The sequence below is a fragment of the Tenrec ecaudatus genome, chromosome 10 (genome assembly GCF_050624435.1).
Source record: "Tenrec ecaudatus isolate mTenEca1 chromosome 10, mTenEca1.hap1, whole genome shotgun sequence".
NCBI lineage: Eukaryota > Metazoa > Chordata > Mammalia > Afrosoricida > Tenrecidae > Tenrec > Tenrec ecaudatus.
Genome location: NC_134539.1, coordinates 79789798 through 79809154, shown reverse-complemented (window position 1 = coordinate 79809154; position 19357 = coordinate 79789798). Strand labels below are relative to the sequence as shown.

General features: G+C 46.1%; 1 protein-coding gene across 1 annotated transcript in view; it reads left to right on the top strand.

Annotated features, from left to right (window-relative positions):
* GARNL3 (GTPase activating Rap/RanGAP domain like 3) overlaps positions 1–19357 on the top strand; it is a 167321-nt gene that overhangs the window by 53599 nt on the left and 94365 nt on the right. Inside the window, exon 3 of the mRNA XM_075559100.1 lies at positions 7211–7285. Coding sequence (XP_075415215.1) covers positions 7211–7285 — 75 coding nt within the window. The remainder of the gene's footprint in view (positions 1–7210; positions 7286–19357) is intronic.

Genomic DNA, 19357 nt, shown 5'->3' with positions numbered 1-19357 from the left:
CTCATGCAACTCTTATCACAATCCATACATACATCAATTGTGTAAAGCACATCTGTACATTCATTGCCCTCATCATTTTCAAAGCATTTGCTCTCCACTTAAGCCCTTTGCATCAGGTCCTCTTTTTTTCCCCTCCCTCCCTACTCCCCCTTCCATCATGAGCCCTTGATAATTTATAAATTATTATTTTGTCATGTCTTGCCCCATCCGACATCTCCCTTCACCCCCTTTTCTGTTGTCCGTCCCCCAGGGAGGAGGTCACATTTAGATCCTTGTAATCAGTTCCCTCTTTCCAACCCACTCTCCCTCTACCCTCCCAGTATTGCCACTCACACCCCTGGTCCTGAAGGTATCATCCACCCTGGATTCCCTGTGCCTCCAACTCCTATCTGCACCACTGTACATCCTCTGGTTTAGCCAGACTTGCAAGGTAGAATTTGAATCATGATAGGGGTGGGGGGAGGAATCATTTAGGAACTAGAGGAAAGCTGTATTCTTCATTGGTGTTACATTGCACCCTGACTGACTCATCTCCTCCCCTAGACCCCTCTGCAAGGGGCTTTCCAATGGCCGACAAATGGGCTTTGGGTCTCCACTCGGCACTTCCCCCTTCATTCACTGTGGTAAGATTTTTTTGTTCTGATGATGCCTTATACCTGATCCCTTCAACACCTCGTGATTGCACAGGCTGGTGTGCTTCTTCCATGTGGGCTTTGTTGCTTCTGAGCTAGATGGCCGCTTGTTCACCTTCAAGTCTTTAAGACCCCAGATGCTATACCTTTTGATAGCCGGGCACCATCAGCTTCCTTCTCCACATTTGCTTATGCACCCATTTGTCTTCAGCGATCGTATCATGGAGGTGTGCACCCAATGATATGATTTTTTGGTTTTTGATGCCTGATAACTGATCCCTTCAGAACCTCCTGATCATACAGGCTGGTGTGTTCTTCCACGTGGGCATGTTGCTTCTGAGCTAGATGGCCGCTTGTTTATTTGAAGCCTTTAAGACTCCAGACGCTATATCTTTTGATAGCTGGGCCCCATCAGCTTTCTTCACCACGTTTGCTTATTCACCCGCTTTGTCTTCAGCGATTATGTCTGGAGGGTGAACATCATAGAATGCTAATAGAAGAAAGTATTCATGCATTGAGGGAGTGTTTGAGTAGAGGCCCAATGTCCTTTCGCCACCTTAATACTAAACCTATAAATATAGGCACATAGATCTATTTTCCCATCCTCATATATATATTTGCATATGTACATGTCTTTGTCTAGATCTCTATAAATGCCCTTTGCCTCCCAGCTCTTTCCTCTATTTCCCTTGACTTTCCTCCTGTCCCACTATCATTCTCTGTCCCCACCTGGGTTTCAGCAATACCTCTTCATTACATTACCCTTGATCATGCCCTACCAGGCCTCCCACACCCACATCACCACCAGTTTGGATCGCTTGTTTTTCCCTTGTCCCTGTGTTTGTTAACACCACTTCCTTAACCCCCACCTCCCCCTATCCCATGTCCCCCTGGAACTGTTGGTCCATTGTTTTTCCTCCAGATTGTTCATCCAGCCTATCTTATTTAGACACACCTGTGGAGATAATAACATACACAAAAACAAGACAGAGCAAAACCAAGCAACAATATACAACAAAACAACAACAATAAACCACTGACAAAGAACAAAACAAAATATAAGAAAGCAAAACTTGTAGTTAGTTCAAGGATTGTTTGTTGGCCTTTAGGAGCTTCCACAAAGTTTCAAAGCTCCACTGTAGTCCCTGTTTTCAGCATATCCCTGGGGAGTAGAGGGAATGTGTGAGGGAGACAAACAGTAACCAAGTCATCCTTCCAAGAAGCAGAAACCACAACGCTCTTGAGAGCTCTAAGATCTATAAGGTCTCAACCAGCAATGAGATCCAAAAAGTTGTCCTGGAGCAATGGGGACTACAGTGGAAGTAATAGATGGGTGAGTGCTCATTAGGGGAAGGTGGAAGTAAAGGGCGTTCCCTGCCAGGAACACCATTCATGAAGCACTCTGGTGGGAAGGGATGGAGTTGGCGTAGAGGTGGGCCAGGATCGTATGTGAAATGTGCCGTGGTCACCAGGATGCAGTGTGAGGAGTGTGTTGGAGAGGAGCCACCGTGGGTGGGTAGACAGACCAGTCAGGAGGTGGCTCCAGTGATCCAGGTGAGAGATGCTGGTTGCTTGGCTTAATCCAGATGGTGCTGGGAGAGATGGTAAAGATGATAGAGTCAATAGCACATTAGTCTGAGGTCAGAGTTCAACTTCTTTATGGGTTTCAAGATCATAAATTCAGAAGAGACTAGATTCCTTTTAACCATAAAATCATGCATCATGTTCTTCTTTTCTCCTGTCTTGACGCTTGTAGGCAGGGCACATAATACACTTGCTCTCATTTCAACAAAGGAAAGGGCACGATTGGCCGTGTCTAGTACACAGCTGTTCTATGAAGGAATCTGTGTGTTGGTGATTTGGCTCTTCTCTCAAGCATCTGAGGCCTAGGTGAGACTAGCTGATGTCAGGACTGTAGCCATCAACCTCTAAATCAGGGGTAGCAAGGTGTCTCTCTCTCTCTTTATGTGCTGGGTCAGACATTCAGTAATTGTCTCTCTGTCTCTCTCTGACACACACACACACACACACACACACACACACACTTTAAAGTCTAGGTGAGACCTACGAGTGCTTCTCCAGAAGTCCTTAGGCAGCCTACGCCGGTAACACTTACTTGAAACCTATTTGCCATTAACTGCATTTTCATAGACAGCGATTAGAAGCCCACAAACAAAAAAAAGGACGCTGGCTCCTTGATGCTTCCCCTGTGAAAAGTGACTGTGGCCCCAGGAGATCTAACCCTCCCTTTCCCTTGTGCTCCATCCTGTGGCCCAGCGTTCATTTACCGGCAATGTAGTGATCTGATGCCATAAATAGCCGAGTAGACATACGCTCTTCATTTATTTTTAGCAAGGATTTTTTTCAGGATCAGAGTTAGGTATATTGCTTAGCATTGGCCACAGAACACAGGCAGGATGGTGACTAGATAAGACCAATAAGCTTCTAGAATCTGCCTGCTTGTGTTTATATCAGTTACCACATGTGTTAGTTATATGATGATCATATGTAGTTATTTCACCTTCCTGTGCCTCTGTTTCCACAATTGTAAGGGAATGTAATAAGTGTCTACCTCCAGTGATTATTATGCGAATTAAATTATGCAGTGGATGAAAGCTGGACCAGCACCCACATCCAAAAGTTACCTTTCAATCAAACAGTAGACAGACTTACAAAGTAAATATAAAACCTGCCAGGGGAGTGTGTTCCTCAGAACAAGCAGCCAAGGAGACCAAACGGGAACATTTGTCCAGAAACAAGGTGTAGAAGGCAGGAAGCCCAAGAAAGATAGACAAACGGAAATAGAGGAACTTGGAAGGCAATGGGAAGAGTGGTGTTATGTTGAGGGAATTGCAACTAATGTCCAGAAGCGAAATGTGTGTCACTTTGTTGATGGAAAACAAATTTGCTCAGTGAATTTTCATCCAAACAACAGTAAAATGTTCAAAAGAAACACACACACACGAGAGGGTACCCCCCCCAAAAAAGGGTAAAAAGCGCCATGGGTAGAGCTTTCGTGGTACACATTGTCCCTGCCAGACGAGCGTTGAGCAGCTCACTGAGTTAGTACGCCCAGGGGTGTCGCCTGGGAAGGTTCTCTCTGGTCACCGTGAATTTTTTTTGTTAAGAGCAGGTTTCTATATCAGCAGGTCCACCTAGACGAGATAGGCTGGACAAATAATGAGAGAAGAAAACAACAGGACCAACGGTCCTGGAGGGACATGAGAGCGTGGGAGGTAGGGGAAGGGAGGAGGTGTTGCCCAACACAGGGACAAGGGAACAGCGAATGGTTCTAAACCAGAGGAGGGAGGGGAGGGGAGGACTGGAAGGGAGTGACCAAGAGCAAGGTAACTGAGAGGAATTACTGAATCCAGAATGAAGGCCAAACATGGTAATGGGTCGGGAGGAAAGCGAAAGGAAATAGAGGAAAGGAGTAGGAGGCAAAGTGCATACAGAGAAGCCTAAATGCAGACATGTACATATGTAAATATATTTATGATTATGGGGGCAATAGACTTATGTGCATATATTTATAGGTTCAGTAGTAGGGTAGCAGATGGACATTGGGCCACCTCGTGCATAATCCCCAATACAATAGCACCTCGCCCTGCTAAACGATCATTGCATGATACCCACCTTCCCGACATGATCACTGAAGACAGACATGTGTGTAAGCAAACGTGGTGAAGAAAGCTGATGGTGCCCGGCTATCAAAAAGATATAGCGTCTGGGGTCTTAAAGGCTTGAAGGCAAACAAGCGGCCGTCTAGCTCAGAAGCAACAAAGCCCACAGAGAAGAAGCACACGGCCTAAGCGAATACAAGGTGTTGAATGGACCATGTAGCAGACACCAAGGAACAAAAACAATCATTGTGTGACCACCATCCTCACATAATCGCTGAAGACAAAAGTGTGCATAAGCAAGTGTGGTGAGGAAGGCTGATGGTGCCCGGCTACTGAGAGATATAGCGTCTGGGGACTTAAAGGCTTGAAAACAAACAAGCAGCCATCTAGCCCAGAAGCAACCAAGCCCACACAGAAGCAGCACACCAACATAGGTGATCGTGAAGGGCAGAGGAGACCAGGTCTCAAACAACAAAGGCGGGGGGGGGGGTAGGGGTGGGAATCACATCACGTGAATGAGGGGAGTGCGTGATGGGGACCTAATGCCCATCTGTAGACAGCTGGACATCCCTTCAAGAGGGGTAGTGTGGAGGAGATGAGTCACTCAGGGTTCAGGGTAGCAACAATGAAACTCAAAACCTTCCTCTGGTTCCTGAACGCCTCCTCCCTCCCAATTATCATGACCCCATTTCTACCTTGCGGACCTGGTTAGACCAGAGGATGTACAGCGGTGCAGTAGGGATCTGGAAACACAGGGAATCTAGGACGGATGAACCCCTCAGGACCAGCGGTGAGAGTGGCAACACCAGGAGGGAAGGGGGTGTAGAAAGGGAGAACCGATCTCGGAGATCTATGTGTAACCTCCTCTCTGGGGGATGGGCAATGGGGAGGTGGGTGAGGGGAGACGCCGGACAGTGTAAGATAAGATATAATAATTATTTATAAACTATTAAGGAACCAGGGGGGAGGGGGGAGCGAGGAGTGAGGGGGAAGGGGGAAAAAAGGGAAAACGAGCTGATTCCAGGAACCCAAGTGGCAGGCGAATTTTGAGAATGACGAGTGCAACGAATGTATAAGGGTGCTTTGCTCAATTGATGTATGTACAGACTGTGATAAGACTTGTATGAGCCCCAATAAAAAGATTTATTAAGGGGAAAAAAAGAGCAGGTTTCGCTCAAACCTTGTTTTTTGTGATGGCCTATTTAAGAGAACAGTGTGTGGCTGTGAGATTTTTGTTTTCTGCTCTGGAAAAATGCCACAGAAATTGTTCTGATGTTGAACACAACTTACAAGGACAGCGCTATGGAAAAACTCAAGTGAACAAGTGGTTTTCTTGTTTCAAAAGAGGTGAAATGTCGACTGATGACAAACCTCATTCTGGACGTCCATCAACTTCCCCAACGGATGAAAATGTTGACTCGCAGTGCATTTGGAGTTTGTCCCCCCAGGTCAGACTGTTAATCAAGCTTTCTATTGAGAGGTTCTGAAAAGATGGTGTAACAGTGTGTGACCAAAAACGCCTGATTTGTGGCAGACGGGGACTGGTTTTGCCACAAAGCACCTGCTCACACCCCCATCTCAGTGCACCAGTTTTTGGCAAAAAACAGCATGCCGCTCTGGCCCCACACATGTTACCCACCTGACCTCACTCCGTGTGACTTCTTTTTATTTCCGCGAATGAAGAGGAACATGAAAGGACAGCAATTTGATGACATACTTGATGACATAGAAGATGTGAAGAAAAAACAAGGGAGGTGCTATCAGCCATCCAAACAGATGAGTTTCAAAAATGTTTCCAAGAATGGAATCACTAATGTGACAGATGTATTAAGTGTAATAGAGAGTACTTTAAAGATGAGAAGGTTGTTTTGTAAAAAAAAATTAAATTAAGTAGATAGCTTTGAGGGAAAAAAATCCAGTTTGCGGGGAGGTATATATATATATATATATAATATATATATATAATCTCCGAAGAGTACAGGAGCATAGAAAACTCAACAAGTGTTAAGTACTTAGTTTTATATTTACCCTGAAAGAAATTATCAATATTTTTCTTGTAGTTTTCCTTGAGAAATTTTGTGTTTTCCTTGATTTTTTAAAAAATCTGTTTTCACACCTTCATCTGTGAAATATACATGAAAATATGATGTAACCATTTTTCTTATAAAACCGAGCATCTAGCTTACTGGGTAAACCTTGCGTTGGTGTGATGAGATGTGCTCCTCTGGGAAAATGTGTTAAAATGAGTCTGGAATTGTTGGCAAATCTTGCTGCAAGTTGTGAGCAGATATAAAAGGGTAAAACAAAAAATTTTAAGACATGCTATTTTCCCAGGATCCTACTGAGAAATCTAAGAAGGAGAAAATAAGTTAAATCTTGAGTCTGTAATTTTAGGACAGGCACACCAAGCCCTGTTCTCCTTTATGCATCTCCTTCTAGCATGCAGCCCTTAAGCACTGTTCATCTGTAATCTTCACATCTGCTTGCCTGGAGGGACCAGTTGGCCTTTTGGAATCTGAATGAACCACAGAGCTTTCTCTGAGTTTAGTAGAGTCTTGAATTCATGCCAGCCATTCATTGTTCTCCAGACTTTCCTGTGAAGGCAGGCTAAACTGGAGACTTGGCTTTCTGTCTCGCCATCTGTGAGCTACCACTTGTCCACATGTGCTGTGTAATGTGATTATTGTTCCGAGAAACATCACTCAGCAGTAGAACATGTTCAGATTTAAATGTACTCTTGCAGGTTAGGAATGCCTTGCTTCTGAGCTCCTAAAGACTGTAGCAGTGGATTATCCAGGGACTTGGTGGACGGCGCTTAAATGAGACTGGTAGCTTCTAGGCTGTCCTCCAGCTTGTGTTGTTGGATTTGGCTTCCTCCTGGCTAGAAACATGCAGACAGAAGGGAATTGCAAATGGCTATCCAGCTACCTAATGGAGTGCCCTTTTCTCCCCTAGCTTATTTCCAGTGATGCCGATGGAGCTATCCAAAGGGCTGGAAGATTCCGAGTGGAAAATGGCTCTTCAGATGAGGTAAGGCAGTCTCCCCGGGTTCTGTACTGCTCCCAAGCACATGATTGTTGTGTGTGGGATTTAGTATGTGTGATGAACACTTCCCCACCAGGAGCTTAGAAAGAGTGAACAGAGCTTTGTAGCTTTGCTTGAAGCAGACACGAAAGGTAAGTGCCTTTATTCTGTGTATGAAAGGTATTTCTGTGTGCTTTAAAATGCCTATACTTAGACCAAGTCGCCCCATGAAGGTGGTCTGCCAGTAATGGGACAAGAGAATTTTTCTATCTGTGCCCTGGAATCCCAGCTGTTCCCTACGACCAGGCTTGGTCACTGTCCTCCAGCCACAGATAATCCGAACATGATCCGAGGGGAGGAAAAAGGTGTCTACAGAATGTTGTCCTTATGCAGAGCAGGCATGATGGAAGGAGGCCATGCCCCTCCATCCCTCCTTAAGCCCAAGCCCTCTTCTGGACTCTCTGCCCTTCCTTGCTGCAGGCCACAAGAACAGCCCTTGATTTTCATGCTTCCTTAGGACTGCAAGTTCCCTGGCTTTTGAGTCAGACAAGCTCAGGTTCAAGTTCCTCGTTCCATCACCTGGGGCAAATAACCTAGCCTTGCTAAGCCTTTGGGTTTTTTTCCATCTGTCTCAAAATCATAACTGTCTCAAACTCATTGTAAAGATGCAGGGAGCTCAGCTTATAAACCCCCCAACCACAGCTATCAAGTGGATTCCCACTCAGAGTGACCCTCTAGGACGGAGTAGAACTGCCCCCTATAGCTTCCAAGGCTGTAAATCTTTACAGCAACCGACTAATCATCTTTCTCCCTTGGAAGAGCTGGTGGCTTCGGACAGACTAGTGGCTTTGAACCACTGACCACAAGGTGAGCAGCCCAATACTTCAATCATTGATAACTATCATAGTAATGGTGGGTGTTATTACAATAACTCTTGCCGTATCGCCAATTTTCCCACCTCGACCATCTTTTTAAAGCAAATCCTGGGCAAAGGACTGTGGCTTTAACTGTACAGGCCACAACTCTCAGGAAGTCGCTGCTTATTTGTACCTTTGGCCTCAACGTACCCTTCATTGAGACATGCTCCCTCGCTGTTTCTATGTGACAAAGGGAGGCCGCCCGTTTTGGACTGGATCCCTGCGCGGGCAGGGACCTGGTTACTTCTTGTTCGGATGGATACCTGTTGGCCTGCGTAGAAGAAAGCACTGAGAGCGCAACTTTGCTTCTGAAAGTTTTCCAGATGTGCAAGTCCAGCCAACGCCCTCCAGCCTGCTCCTTCGGGTGAGACCGTCTTCTCACCAACAACTCAGGCATCTAAAAGTGTCCAGGAAGCTAAACTGGGGGAGAAGTGTCAAGTCCACACTTTCTAGTTCGTGGGAAACCAACAGCCACCACGCTGAGTTTCTACTTTAAAAATCTGTGTACCAGAGACTGCTGTGCCTCAAGAAATCTTTCTGTTTCCAAATTTTGCAGAACTTCAGCACAATCCTAAATAGACAGACTACACTGACCTTCTCCACCCCGCATCAGCACAGTTCTAGTCCCTTCTTGAGCCGATGTCTGGAGGAAATCCACGCCTCCAGAGCAAGGCTTACAGGAGCCCTCATGGGGTTATAGGCGCACCTCTACAAGCTTTGGTCAGCAGGTACTGGCTACCCAGCCATGTCACCTGGCCCTGCACACGCCAGAGGACAGCTTCTGAGGCCTGGCCCGGGCTTAGTCATCGCTTGTGAAGTGCCACAATTTGGAATCGCTCGGGCGTCAGCCTGCCTGGGTCTAAATCATGGCCCCACAATTCACTAACTGCAGGGTGGCCTTGGACAATTCATTTAACATCTTGGGAGCCATTTGGTGAAGGCATTGATTTTGTAAATTATTGCTGTCTGTTGTGTTCACAACACAGTTCTGTCTCAGATTGCTTCCAGGGACATGATACCAGGGCTCACAGTCTGCTGTAGATTATGTCCCCACCAAAGCCACTGAGCGCGCGATTGGAACACCTGGCTGTGCTTTATATTAATGGGCTTCAGTTAACCACTGAATGGGGAGTATTAATATACAGCTTTAAAAGACAATCCACCCCAAACCCAGAAGTGAACATCAGCAGCAGCCAAAAAGACTCACTACAACCGCTTAAAGAGGTTTAAGCCCACATGCCATAGAAAGTTGGAATCGTTTCATTACGGGCTTGACGCTGTTGTTTCTAAGTGCTCATGAGTTGGCTCTGACTCATAGCCACCCTGTGTACAAAAGAACCGACCACTGCCCGGCCTGCACCGTCCGCACAGTCGTTGCCATGACCACGGTGTCATTCTCTCTCACTGAGGGGCCTGTTCCTTGACCCTCTGCTTTCCCAAACATGATCTCCTTCTCCAGCGGTGGCCACTCCTGAGAACATGTCCAAAGTATGTGAAACGAAGTCTTGCCACCCTTACTTCTGGCTTGTGCTCCATACAAGACAGGTGTATTCATGCTGCTGGCAGTCCATGGTAGACCCCTGGCTTATTTATCCTTTTGTTACTGAGGCATAAGAATTCCTTTCATACTCTGGATGCGAGGCCTTTTCAGGTATACGATGTATGAGACATCCCTCCCATTCTGAGCTGCCTGTGTGCTCTGCAACACAGCAGATTTCATTTGGATCATGTCCAACTCATTTGTGTCGTCTTTTGCTCTTTTTCTTGTGCTTTTGGGGTCATAGCTAAGAAGCTATAGCTTGCTTACCTTCTAGTTTATTGTTCACTTAAAAAAACATCAGACTGTGTTTTTAAACTTCGTTAAATGTAATGTTTATGTAATCTGTAATCAATACTAATTTGTTTGTTTGTGGGTCTGTATCTCTTGCTGGGTCTATCTGCTGGTCATGTTCCTGGTGTGCTGTGTGTTTTTGTGTTCTTGGTTGCCTGGTTATATGCTATTTATGCTTAAAAATTAAATTTTAGGAATCATATGAGGCTTAGGCTGGGTTGCCTTTCTGATTCCCACCTTAGATGCTCAGCTTTCGAAACCACCCACGTGATGAAGGCTGGAACAGCACATGTATGTGAAAGCTCCCTGGCGTTCCCCCACCACCTCAAAGACACTCCCTGAGTGTCTGCTCTCTGACCTCTGTGTCACCTTCCGTGCTGTGGAGGAGGGAAGTGTGTGGATAGCTACTTCTGGGTCTCCCGTGCCTGAGTGTGTCGCCCTTTGGAATTCGACTTAATGTGAGATGCCTCTCCTGACAGGCTTACCTCCTTCAATGGACCCTGGTGTTTGCTTAGGTTCCTTCTTGCCCCAAGAGGTCACCAAATCCCAAATTCATTTTAGCAACAATGGACAAGTATCCTCAAGTCAGAATGGGCTCTTGGGCACCCCTTACTGCTGGCCTCTCCATTTGGCTGGTGACTCCGTACTGTCTTGTAAGCTCTTTGGTGATTTTTTAAGTCGTTGATTTTAACATTTTCCTAGTGCTTTTAGCTGTTTGTTGTTGTTCCCCAGCCCCTGGCGGGATTTTTTGTTTGTATAACCTAGCCTGCCATGATCATAACCCTAAGCTACGTTGTTGTTAGGTGCATGAAATCGGTGTCAACCCATATCGACCCTGTGCACCACAGTCCTGGCTTAGCCTCACGAGTGTTCCCGCGCCGGAGCCCATTGTTACAGCCACGGCGTCAGTCCATCTCCTTGAAGGCCTTCCTCTTTCTCTGCCCTTCTGTTCTACCGAGCACAGTGTCCTTCTCCAAGGACTGGCCTCTCGTGCCTGACAACATGTCCACACTTCATGAGACGAAGCCTCGCCAGTCGTGCACTCTGGCCGTGCCTCCTCCGAGACGGATCGGTTGGTCCTCTGAGCAGTGCATGGAACTTTCCATCTTCTTCTCCAGCACCACAGTTCAAAGGCATCGGTTCTTCTTCCGTCTTCTTTATGCGATGCCCAACTTTCACAGGCGTGGGTGATTGAAAATACCATGGCCTGGGTCAGGCGCACCTTAGTCCTCAAGTGGCATCCTTGCTTCTCAATACTCTCTAGAGGTCTTGTGCAACAGATTCACCCAAATGCCACTTGTCTTGTGATCTTTGGACTATTGTTTCATGAGCACTCATTGTGTATCAATGATTGAATCAAAGCGAGACAAATTCTTGACAACTCCAATTGTTTGTTTCTCTATTTATCATGATGTTATTTATCTACTTGTCTGGGGTGAGGATTTGGGTCTTCTTTACACTGAGCTGCAACCCATCCTGAAGGCTACAGTCCTTGATCTTCATCAGCGAGCTTCAAGGCCTCCTTGCTTTCAACAAGCCGGGTTGTGTCATCTTTGCATCACGGTTGTTAGCAACCCTTCCTGCAGTCCTAATGACCCATTCCTCTCATCTTCTCACCCGGCTTCTCTGGTTATTTGCTCAGGTTGAATAAGGATGGTGAGAGGATACAACCTGGTTGCACACCTTCCTGATTTAAAACCCTGCAATAGCCCCGTATTTTGTTGGCACAACTCCCTCTTGATCCATGGACAAGTTCCTCATGAGCACCATGAAGGGCTCTGGAATTCTCATTCTGCTCAAGGCTGTCCAGAGTTTGTCATGATCCACACAGTCAACGCACAACACAATGATAGTGTTCTAGCATTCTCTTGGGCCACCCTTCCTGGACTTGTGTGGAAATATGTATCTCTTGCAGTCGCTTGGCCAGATTTCCTGGCCTAGGCAAGGGAATGCTTCCAGCTGCTGAACTGATTCACTTGGTGTCCCAGAGCCTTGTTTGGGTCAGTGCTTGCAGGGCAGCTTGAACTTACTCCCTAGCACTGTTGGTTCTTGCTCATACGCGTCCTCCTGAGGTGGTGGACTGTCAGTTAGTTCTTTTTGCTACCAGCGACTATAGACTCTTTCCATAAGGTACATATCAGTAGTATTTTCATGACAAGGCATCCACTCAACACAAATGCATAGACGTGCCGGGCTGGCCAGACCCTGATGATGCAGTGGAAACAGGTTAACCCTGACAGGCTAGACTGGCGGGAGGAGTGGCGAGTCAATAAGAACAAATGCAGGTTGTGGACGTGGGATGGAGAAAACAAAAAAGGGTGGGAGCATGGTGCAAAGCACCAGGAAGAACCTCTGTGAGATAAGGTGTCAGAGAAGGTCTCCCCAGGACCATCTCGGAGTAGTGCTTCTGTAGTGTAAGGCCCGCTCCTTTGCTTTCTAATTATTGCACCCGTATGAGGCTCAGCATGACTAGCCTGCCTGGCCGGCCTCACGCTGCTCGCCCTGAATCAGACAACTCCCAGATGGTCTCGAGTCCAGACTCTGTGTAACGAGGCGAGTCTTAGCAGTTACCGTAACAGTAACTTGCTATGAACATTTCTACGTGCATGCTTTCAGTCCCTGCGGCCCTCGTCAGGACCTGGGCAGCCGTTGGTGGATTGCTTTCTCCATGTACCTGCCTTCAGTCACTGCCTTGAGTCCATCTAGGCAAACCAGATACCCACTGCCTGAATCCCACAACTTTGCCAGTCGCTCCTGCTTGAAGATACCCCAGTAATGGGAAATTGGCTCACCCTCAAGCAGTTAATTCCATTTTTCAGCATCCTTAATTGTCAGAAAGTGCTTCTTTTTTTAAATCATTTTATTGGGGGCTCATATAACTCTTTTATCACAATCCATAAATACATCCATTGTGTCAAGTGCATTTGTATCAAGCACATGATGATGTTGTCATCGTCATTCTCAAAACATTTGCTTTCTACTTGAGCCCTTGGTATCAGCTCATTTTCCCCTCTCTCCTCCCTCCCCCATGAACCCTTGATCATTTATAAATTATTATTTTGTCAATATCTTACACCATCCAACACCTCCCTTCACCCATTTCTCCACTGTCCATCCCCCAGGGAGGAGGTTATATGTAGATCCTTGTAATCTGTTCGCCCTTTCTCCCTCACCTTCTCTCCACCCTCTCGGTATCACCACTCTCACCACTGGTCCCAAGGGGTTCATCTTTCCTGGATTCCCTGGGTTTCCAGTTCCTATTCTGTACCAGTGTACATGCTCCGGTCCAGCCGGATTTGTAAGGTAGAATTGGGATCATGATAGTGGGGGTGAGGAAGCATTCAAGAACAAGAGGAAAATTGTATGTTTCATCATTGCTAACTGCACCCTGACTGGCTCGTCTCCTCCCCGCAGACCTTCTGCAAGGGGATGTCCAATTTCCCACAGATGGACCCTGGGTCCCCACTTCACACTCCCCCTCATTCACAATGCTATGATTTTTTTTTTTTTTTTTTGGTCTTTGATGCCTGATGCCTGATCCCTTCGACGCCTTGTGATCTCACAGGCTGGTGTGCTTCTTCCATGTAGCCTTTATTGTTTCTCAGTTAGATGGCCCCGAAAGTGCTTTTTATTGAGTGAAATTTATCAGGCTATACTTTCCACTTGGATTTTCTACTTATCGTATATATTCGAGTATAAGCCGACCCGAATATCAGCCGAGGCACCTAATTTTACCACAAAAACGACATTAAATGTTCTGGAAAACTCGGCTTATACACGAGCATATACAGTATGTACTCTAAAGCCCCCTTGTGTCAGTCTGCGCCTTCCTCGATCTGCTAAGCCAACGTACATTTGAAAACATCCCTTGTTTTCCCTCCTAAGACATAGTCAGTCCCAATCACCATCACCCTTGTTGCTCCGCTTTAGACGCATGTGGGGCTGTCAATGGTCCCTTAAAACGGACGTGCTCAGAAGCAAACCGAGGCTTGGGATGCCTCCAGACAGCCACAGAGCGGGGCAGGCTTGTCCCTTCCCTGCTGCGGGCACTCTCCCTCTATGGATGAAGCTGATGACTCATGCAGGACCCCGAATATGGTAACCCTCCCCCACCTGCCTTCGTCTCCCTGAAACTGTAGCCACTGGACTTTCAAAATAGGCGATTTGTATTTTGGACCCAAGTGTAAGACTTCACGTTTCGGTAGGGTGCCCCGGAGGAATTCTGGTGACACAATGGTTAAAGCACTCAACCGCCAACCAGAATGTCAGCAGTTCCAACCCAGCGGCCACTCCACTCCGCAAGCGCCAGTGAGGGCAGTCAGCTGCTGGGAAGATTTGCAGGCTGAGGGGGCAGGTCTACTCTGTCCTGCAGGGTCTGTACCAGTCGGAGTTAGCTCAGTGGTCGTGGATTTTACTTAGTGTGCCCCATAATCACTAAGTGCCAAAAGAACTTTTGACTTCTTGATTCTGTCACCTGTCTTCTTAATTAATCCACCGAGAAACTGTACTTATCCGCCGTCTGCCTGCACATTCCAATTATTAATGGAAACGAATGCGGCCCCAGGGTGACCTACTGGAGCCCTCCCCTACGGCTCACTTGGAGGGGCCGAGGGAGGCCTTCTTTCAGCTTTTTCCAAATCTATTTTCTTTCGCATGGGCATTCTCTTATAAGAGCTAGAGGCTGTGCCTTGCTGCGTCGTGCGGAGGCAATTAGCAACAACCCTCTGATTAACAACGTGTATACCCTCTGGCCAGCACTTCTAGTGCTAGGATATCTACCTGAATGTCATGGAAGCAGCAAACACTGGCAACAGCTCTAAATCTCCCCCAGCAGAAGAATGGTTATTTAAATACGGTACATTTTTGCAGAGTGAATTGCTCAGTCGCTGTTAAAACAAATGTATGAGAGGTGCATGCCCTACCATCAAAAAATATTTAAGATATGGTGTTAAACATAAAGGCAAATTCCAAAGAGATTTATATAGTATCATCCCATTTCTTTAAAAACAAAAAACTGAAATATGTTTGAGAGTATGTAAAACTAATTCTGAAAGGATGCACAGGGGCTTAAGAGTGATTGCTTCTGGAAAGTGGAAATGGACAGGGAGGGGAGAGGCTGAAGGACATGTTTTTCTATTTTGTGCCTTTCGGTCTCATTGACATAGCTCACGTGTGTCTTCACTTGAAGTGCTTAATTTAAAAGCAAGCTGCTGGCATTGTTTAGAAGAGCACACTAGATTTATAATAAACTGATATAACGAGACTGTTGAGGTATTTTCTTGAATGAAAAAAGATCTCAGTGTACTATCTGCGCTACTGCTGTCCCACATTTATAAAAATACAGTACATTTATAATGATGACAACATACGTACGAATGTGCTGGATACAGTTAATGCGTGGATTGCTGTAAGAGCCCCCAATAAAATGATTCACATATGAAATATATTACATGTATGTGTAGATGTAAAAGTACATCGTGTAAAGCACAGAAGAAGGCCTAGATCAATGGTTCTCAACCTGTGGGTCACGACCCCTTTGGGGTTGGAATGACCCGTCCACAGGGGTCACCCGATTCATTACAGTAGCAAAATGACAGTGATGAAGTAGCCATGAAAATAATGTTATGGTTGGCGGTCACCACCACACGAGGAACTGTGTGAAGGGCTGAGGCATGAGGAAGGCAGAGAACCACTGCTCCAGAGCGTTCCAAACCAACTTGAAAGCAGGATTAGAGGAAGGCAAAGGAAGTGTGGATTGGGCATGGAGGCTGGGAGAGGGAAAAGGATTAATCTTTGTGCGTGCGTGTGTGTGTGTGTGTGTGTGTGTGTTTACAACCAACCACCTTACATGCACATTTGTTTATACATTTTTAAAGGTTAATTTTTAAAAAATAAATCTGTGTTGCCTCAACAATTTAACCTATGAACTGGTGTGAAATCAACACAGTGTAGTCATTCGTGTATTGAACTTGCTCGGGAGGCGTCTTTCTGAGAAACCCCAGGCATGTGAACCCATCATCTGACCACAGCCTGGGTGTTAGTGCTGTGTGGGACCCCACTGAATGTCCAGTGTTAAAGAACAGTCACATAAAATCAGAATTCTTCATGGGTTTTGATGAAATTTTTCCTGAAAATACAGGGAGTAAATGCTTTCATCCTCCTTCACATGCTGCATGAAGGCAGCCGGGAGTTTTCCTACACTGTGGAATTTGATGCAGAAGTAACGCGGGCTTCTTTGCCTCGGGCCCCCTACACCACCGTGGGCAGGCACAGGCCGGCCTGCTACACAGAACCGGAGCTCGTTACTCCCTAAAACACCTTTTCGTAAATGCGGACCCAGGAAGACGTAAAATAACTGTGCTTGTACATTAAACTTGAGTTACCTGGAAAATATACTCCCCAGAATAGTTCCTCCTCAAACTTTCCCGTTGAATAATAATAACAACAAGGTACTCCTATTCATTGTCACCCTAAACCGCTGTAGACAAAGGAATTTCTTTCTCGCTGGATCCTTTGCAAAATAGGTCAGCCCTTAAAATAGGTAGGATTTTATTGCAAATGAAAACCATAATTAGGATCCACTACACCCCCTCCACAACTGCTCAGGGAGGGAAATGCTAAGAATTGGCAAGAGGCTGTGAAGCAACTGAAACTCTCAGGTACTTTACTGTTGGAAATGTGAACCGGTGCCTCCCCGCGGGGAACCACGCAGTAGCCTTTGCTGAGGCTGAACATCTGCACCCTGTGTCCCTCGGTGTGCGCCCAACAGGAGGGAATGGTTATGTCACCAGAAGACAGGCGTGAGAGCGCTGATCACAGCTTCGATCTGAATACCCAAAGCAGGGACCAGACCAAAGAGCTGCCAATTTAAGAATGAATAAATAAATTATATTCATAGCACAGATTACCCTATGGCAGTGAAAATGAGTTCGTGAATTTACTGCTACTTCAATAATCTGGATGAATGTCACAGACATAATATTTGGGGGGGGGTTCTGACTCAAATGAATACACACAGTATGATTTTAAGTCTAAGATGTTGGAGAACAGATCAAAGTAATCCCCGGTCAGGATAGCAGGTGCCTTTAGAGGTGTTGCTATTGATGTGGTAAAAAACTTTCTAGGTGCCGAAGATGTTTTGACGCAGGTAGTGGTTAGAAAGAATACTCATACAAAAAATCACCAGTGAGCTTAATATTAAACCATTTAATGTTAAAACCACTTAATATTTGTAGACCTCAATAAAAATAAATCAGGAAAGATAGTTTTTTTGAAAGCAAGTTTACATTGTGAAACAATTAGCAATGCTTTTCAGAGCAAGAGTGGATTTAAAATTTTTGATTCATGTTAACAGTAAGAAAAGTTAGGCTTATTTAGGTTTGCAGCCAATGTGCAACTAAAACCGAATGGAGAAATGATTTTTTTAAAGAAAATGCTGCCAAACACATAGAAATACTTAAACTCTCAAGACATTCAATAATCCCATTCGAAAGTTAATGCAGATCAAAGGCTTTGACAGACAGTTCTTGGTCGTTTCAGCCATTGGGGGCAGCAAGTTTGGGGATGAATTAAAAACCAAAGAAATAAATTCATTTATGGGGTAAAAAAAGAAAACGAATGGAGAGCTCAGAAAGTCACGGTGGAATCCAGAAACAGGCCGCAGCTGCACGGCCTGCTTAAAGGCGGGCTTAGCCCTTCCTCTGAGAAGAGTCGAGCCCGTTGTCAGCAGCTGGAGTGGGGTTTCAGGCCCTGAGCCGAGGTCCCGAGCGGAGGGTGGTCGTTGCTCCATCCCATCTCTTTTGTCATGTGCCATGTGTATTCTTGTCTTTACACCTCATCAGATGTGCGTTTAACAAGGAGTAGGAAGTGTCTTGCTCTGCGAGGCTCACATGTTGTTGGTGTTTTTTTTCCCTCCCGTTTTAGTAAATAGTCAGTGAAGAACTCATAAGAACACTTCGTACTGAGTCAGGTGTGCCAGAGTCCCGTCTCTCCCGGAGACGCGGTACGCCATCTGCCCCTCCCCTCATCACCCATCCCGCAGTCGTGGGGAGAGATTCCTGTCCGGCAGCAGCCAGGGCAGCAGGGCGCCCTGTACTATTGGACTCATTTGGCAGCCTGCCGAAGCTGATAGGCCTCCCTCTCCGGGTGATTTCAGATGATGAAATAAAACACGTAGGAATATCTAGGAAAACAATAGGGTGGAATGGAGTGATCCAAATGATTTTTAAAACCCAATTCATAATAGTGGTAGGTATGCCGTTGTTGTGAACACATAAAAAGCAGAATCCAGAAGCAGGTCTCATAACGACTGTAATTCTGAAGCAGCGGTGAGTGCAAGCAGAATGTCTAGATACCTGAAATTACTGTCATGAGCCCTATCTGTGGTTTGTGCTGGTGAGGTAGTAAGCAGGACTGTTCATTTTCCTGTAATTTCTGGCAGACAGTAATAAGTGCATGAAGGGCTAAGTTTCAGTTCAACATTAAGGAAAATAAAGGTGTTCTCAACAGCCTCCATCACCACCACCATCCAAGTTTCTGCCCCTTCCTCGGATTCTTTTGGGGCCCCTGATATAGGGCATTGGTTCTGGAAGAATCTTCAGGGGTGGCTGTTACAGCACAGCTCTTTGGGCCCCTCCCCTCCATCTTGATTAGGAGATGTGGACGGAGCAGGGCGAACTTGAACGCATTTGAGAACACTGGCCTTCGATTAAGGAGCCCTGGTGGTGCAGTGGTCAAGTGCTCAACTACTACCTGGGAGGTCAACAGTTTGAAGCCACCCACTGCTCGATGGATGTGTTAGTCCGGGTGGACTAGAGAAACAAATCCATAGAAACTCATGTGTATAAGAGAGAGTGTTATATAAAAGACATGTGTATATTAAGAAAGCATCCCAACGCAGTCCAGCCCAAGCCCATAAGTCCAACATTAGTCCGTATGTCCAACACTGATCTACATAGTCCTCCTCAGTCTCACAAAACACACACAATGACGCCAAATGCAGGAGGAAAGCCGAGTCAGTGAATGTGTAAGCATCTCAGCGCTGGCAGGGGCCTCCACACGGCTGCTCCAGCACCCAGGGCTGCATCAGGGTAGGTCCATGTGGCTTCTCCTCAGGGATGTCTCCCAGGAAGTGAGCCTTGCCAGCTGAGGTAGAGAACTAGCTAAGGCAGCCATACACTGCCCTGACCATCACAGAGCAGGAGACAAGAAAGGTGAGGCTCACAAAGCCATTTCTCTCTCCGCCCTTCAATTGAACTGCCCTTCAATTAATCCCACATGTTCATCAGCCAGGTTGGCACAATAAACCTGATTATCACATTGGGAGAAAAA